The sequence below is a fragment of the Phalaenopsis equestris genome, unplaced genomic scaffold, assembly GCF_001263595.1.
Source record: "Phalaenopsis equestris unplaced genomic scaffold, ASM126359v1 Scaffold000002, whole genome shotgun sequence".
In the NCBI taxonomy this organism is placed as follows: domain Eukaryota; kingdom Viridiplantae; phylum Streptophyta; class Magnoliopsida; order Asparagales; family Orchidaceae; genus Phalaenopsis; species Phalaenopsis equestris.
In genome coordinates this window covers 27,892,125-27,896,073 of record NW_018164444.1, presented here as the reverse complement: position 1 = coordinate 27,896,073, position 3,949 = coordinate 27,892,125, and the positions used below count along the sequence as shown (strand labels likewise).

The following is a 3,949-nucleotide window of genomic DNA, read 5'->3' as shown; positions in this document are numbered from 1 at the left end:
TGAATTGTCGTCACAGGACTAATGAAAAGCTAATATAATTGTTAAAAATATCTGTTTCGAAAATTATTCAGTAAAATATTACAAAAGATCATTTAGATCAATGATCATTTCACTATTCCAATTAATCTCATTAGTATTTCTCCTAGATAGTGAACAAAGGCTTTCTTCCATACTATCAGCCAAAGCAACTTCCATTAAATCAGCTAAGTCTCCCTCCAAAAGGCTTAATTTGTAGACCTTCTTGTAAGCATCATATCCTGCTACCCTCAAACCTTTCAAAATAATCTCTCTTAAAACACTGGAAATAGTGTCAACTGAATCCATGTCCTTAACTTATGTCCGAGCTGCACCCATCCTCCCAAAAACAACATCAACGCAGGATTTATCAGTAAGTAGAACACCAAAATCTGTTAAAAACACTGGATGGATTAACAAAAGATGATTTTTAAGCTCCATTGCAGAAATAACACCACCAAATCCCCATAAGAAAAATATATTATCTGTGCTTACTCTCTTGGTAGTATCAATCTGCAAGCCAGTCTCATCATCATCATCATCAGGTTTAGGACTGCTTACAGCTGGATTGAAAATGTTTGCATAATCTTACATTGAAGTGGAATACTCAAGTTTTGTTAGGCTAGAAGGAGCATTCTTCAACATTATATTCAGATTAGCAAATAAAAAATTTAGCTTTAGAACATTATTTTCATGACACTGGTTCCCATCTTCAGCTCGCATAGGAACTTCAAGTTCTATTAGTACATAATATTGTCTTTGTAAATTACTGAGGGCGCTTAGGATATTCTTTACTTTTCTCAATGGCCCAAACCCCTTGAACAAATGATTGAGATCAATCACATTGGAGAATGGTGACAACAACTTTATATATGCTTAAAAAACAAGAATTTGAGACCACTACTAGAAGATTTAAATCCTTGACAACGGTGCCAAAAATTTGATGCGACTTTTAATATGAAAGAATTTATGAACCCAGATTTACATATTTATAATGATTTTGTAAAGTCAAAATTTCAAACGCAAGTATACGTATCGCTCAAGTAGTACAGGGCTCTAGTGGAGTCCCGTTTATCGATCCCACAGGGAAGCGAGGTAAGAGATCCTTAGTCAAATTCTAATCTACTACTATTATTCCTTAGTTGGAATGTCAATTAAAATGATGTTTTATCTAGCAATTATTCTTAAATGAAAGTGTTAAATGTAAAGATAGTAACTACAACTAAATGCAAATATTAATTCTAAAGAGACGCCTGGTCTGGAGAATTTTGAGATAAAAAAAACTAGTATTCTTATGCAATGAGTCAAATAACGTAAAGGAATGAGTAGCATTAAATATTGTATGTGCCAAGTAGGATCAATCCAATTCTTTACCCTTTGGTCCAAGCATAAAAAATATTGACTAATCTTATGCTTGTTTACTGAATCTGTGGCTAGGCTGAAAGGATATTAACTCTCACTTCAGAGGTCCCACATTCCCCTCTCCTGAGGGCTAACATCTCACTTAAGTACTCAAACAATAGGGCCAAATTGGAGATTTTAGTCTGTCACCCTAAAATCTCCAATCCTACGCCCATCAAAGTATATTTCCCTATTTATTTGCATTCAACTCTCATGAACTTAACCATCCATGAAATCTGAACGTGGTTCTACTTTGTTGAGAATTACACAGCCCTCTCGAGTCTTAGTGCAATTACAACAAATTTTATCAAATTTTAACACTACAACGGGCCCTTATTATAATGTAAATAAAGTGCAAGTAAAAACCATCACATTTATAATTAAACCAGCTTCTAACATGCATCACAAAATCCTAACATGAATTCTACTTCTTACAAAATAAAAGTAAGATGAAAACAACGGCATAATCTTCTTATACCATTATTTCTAAGCAAGAGGAGAGAGTAAGAGAAACACATCACAAAATATGTTGAAAACCCCACGGAAAACGTCATTTCATCAAAGTAAATCCACTAGATAAGTGTTTACAAACCCATAAGATAATGAAGAACACAATACTTAGTTTTTTTCCTTTGAAAGAAAGAAGAAAATCTCTCCCACAAAGTCTCCCGCCGATCCATGCAATGCTAGAACATCTCCTTACAAATTCTCTCAAAATCCCCTCTCCAATCTCTCCAAAAGGGTACAAATCTACATTTCTACTCCTATTCTAAAAACCCTAAACTTTCTCCACACTTTTCCTAACATTCCTCTCACACAAAACCCTCCTTTATCTAACCTAAATTAGTTCTTTTAAAGTGTAGGGATGAAGTTTGAAGAGTTGCCATAAGAGTCCTTTCAAAAAGCGTCCAAATACGTTGAATTTCGGCCCACAACAGCCAAAAGTCGGTCCATAGTCGTCTCGGGTGTCGTCGGTGAGCTTTTCTGTCATTTTTTGGTCTTCTCAGATAAATCTCACCGTCAACACCATTTTGGGAGCCGTCGGCGAGCAAACTGCGCGACTCCACCGTTTTGCTCCATTTGGCTTTATTTTAGCTCTGTTTCGCCCCATTTTAGTTGCGTTGTGTTCCTAAAAGATAGCCCTACAAAATAAGTATGAAAACAACCTTCCTTTTATAGTGTAATCTCATTCAAAAATATGCAAGAAGTGTAAAAGAGATTAAGCATCGAAAAACTTATCGAAAGGTGATAGGGCAAAATTTCATTTCTTGCTCGCTTTTTCTCCAAATTGCACCGTCTTTGCATCTTTTTGTTCCAATGACCATAATTCATAATACCTGCAACAAAACATCAAAAATACCCTTCTTTAAAGTGCAATATCATAAAAAATAGTGTAAAATAGGTATGAAAATCTCAACATACTTTCCTTTGGTCAAAATCCCCTAAACTTAATTGTTACTTTTCCTCAAGTAATTTTAGTACTACATCATAGTTATGATCTATTGTAGTAAAGTTTTAATCCAAAAATACTATAAGTTTAATTTAAGTATATATCATAGTGAGATTTTCAGAAAAAATTCAAGTAATTAAATTAACTCTGTAGGTACAAGATTATCTAGCCATCAAGTTTAAGAGTTCTAGTTTTCTATTCATTTCAACAATGACTATATGTTGTAATATCAAGTCACAAAAAATATTCAAATGATAGGAACTTCATGAGAACACTATTAGTAAAAGATGCTAATATATAAATATAAGTTCAGGAATGTACTTAGGTTTTCCCTTTAGGTAGGTCTAGTGAGCCAATTTTTTATTAGGCATATCATCAAGCTTCTCCTCACTTCCATAATTTTTTTTCTTTCTTTTCTCTTTTTCATTTAGATTGCTTTCAATCCTATATATTTTTCATTTCTTTTCAGGGATTGTTTTCAATCCTTTCTTTTTCCTTTTTCAAGTGAGGATTAATATATCTGGATAACCTTTAATGATTTTGAACTTCACTTTTCTTTCCATTTGAAGCTAAAAGCATTCCTTTACCTTATAAATATTTCATAGCTTTTACATCATTGTGCCCCAATCTTTTCTTCTCAAAAAAATTTTCAGGATTCTTAATACTTCAAAATATAATTTCCTTTACTTTAAATTGTTAATTACAGTCTTATTCTCTTATACTAAATATCTTAATCTATAAAATCAATTTTCATTACAAAAATATTCTTTTAAATATATGATAATATTTAAATATCTACAAAATATAGTTATCTGAATTAAATTTACTACCTAAATTAATATTAATAATTTTTGAAAATATTTAAATTGAAAACATCTAATAATTAATCTTTTTCTTCCCTCTCCCAAACTTAAATTTATCAATATGGAATGATACTGGTGGAAAGAAAAATTCTAAATATAAATCATACCTCAGTATTTTAGTCTTTGTTTTATTGTTTTCATTTTGTGCAGTCCTTCTCAAAATTTCTACTTCGCTTGGTCTGTAACATTAGGAGCTTTCTACACATATAAATCATTAGAG

General features: G+C 32.1%; 1 protein-coding gene across 1 annotated transcript in view; it reads right to left on the bottom strand.

Moving 5' to 3' along the window:
- Nucleotides 1-333: 333 nt before the first annotated feature.
- The window catches only part of LOC110037999 (poly(A)-specific ribonuclease PARN-like), a gene marked incomplete at its 5' end in the record, with an annotated part of 10,596 nt that continues 6,980 nt past the window's right edge, over nucleotides 334-3,949 (bottom strand). The window contains 2 exons of the mRNA XM_020742789.1: nucleotides 334-578; nucleotides 714-868. Coding sequence (XP_020598448.1) covers nucleotides 334-578; nucleotides 714-868 — 400 coding nt within the window. The remainder of the gene's footprint in view (nucleotides 579-713; nucleotides 869-3,949) is intronic.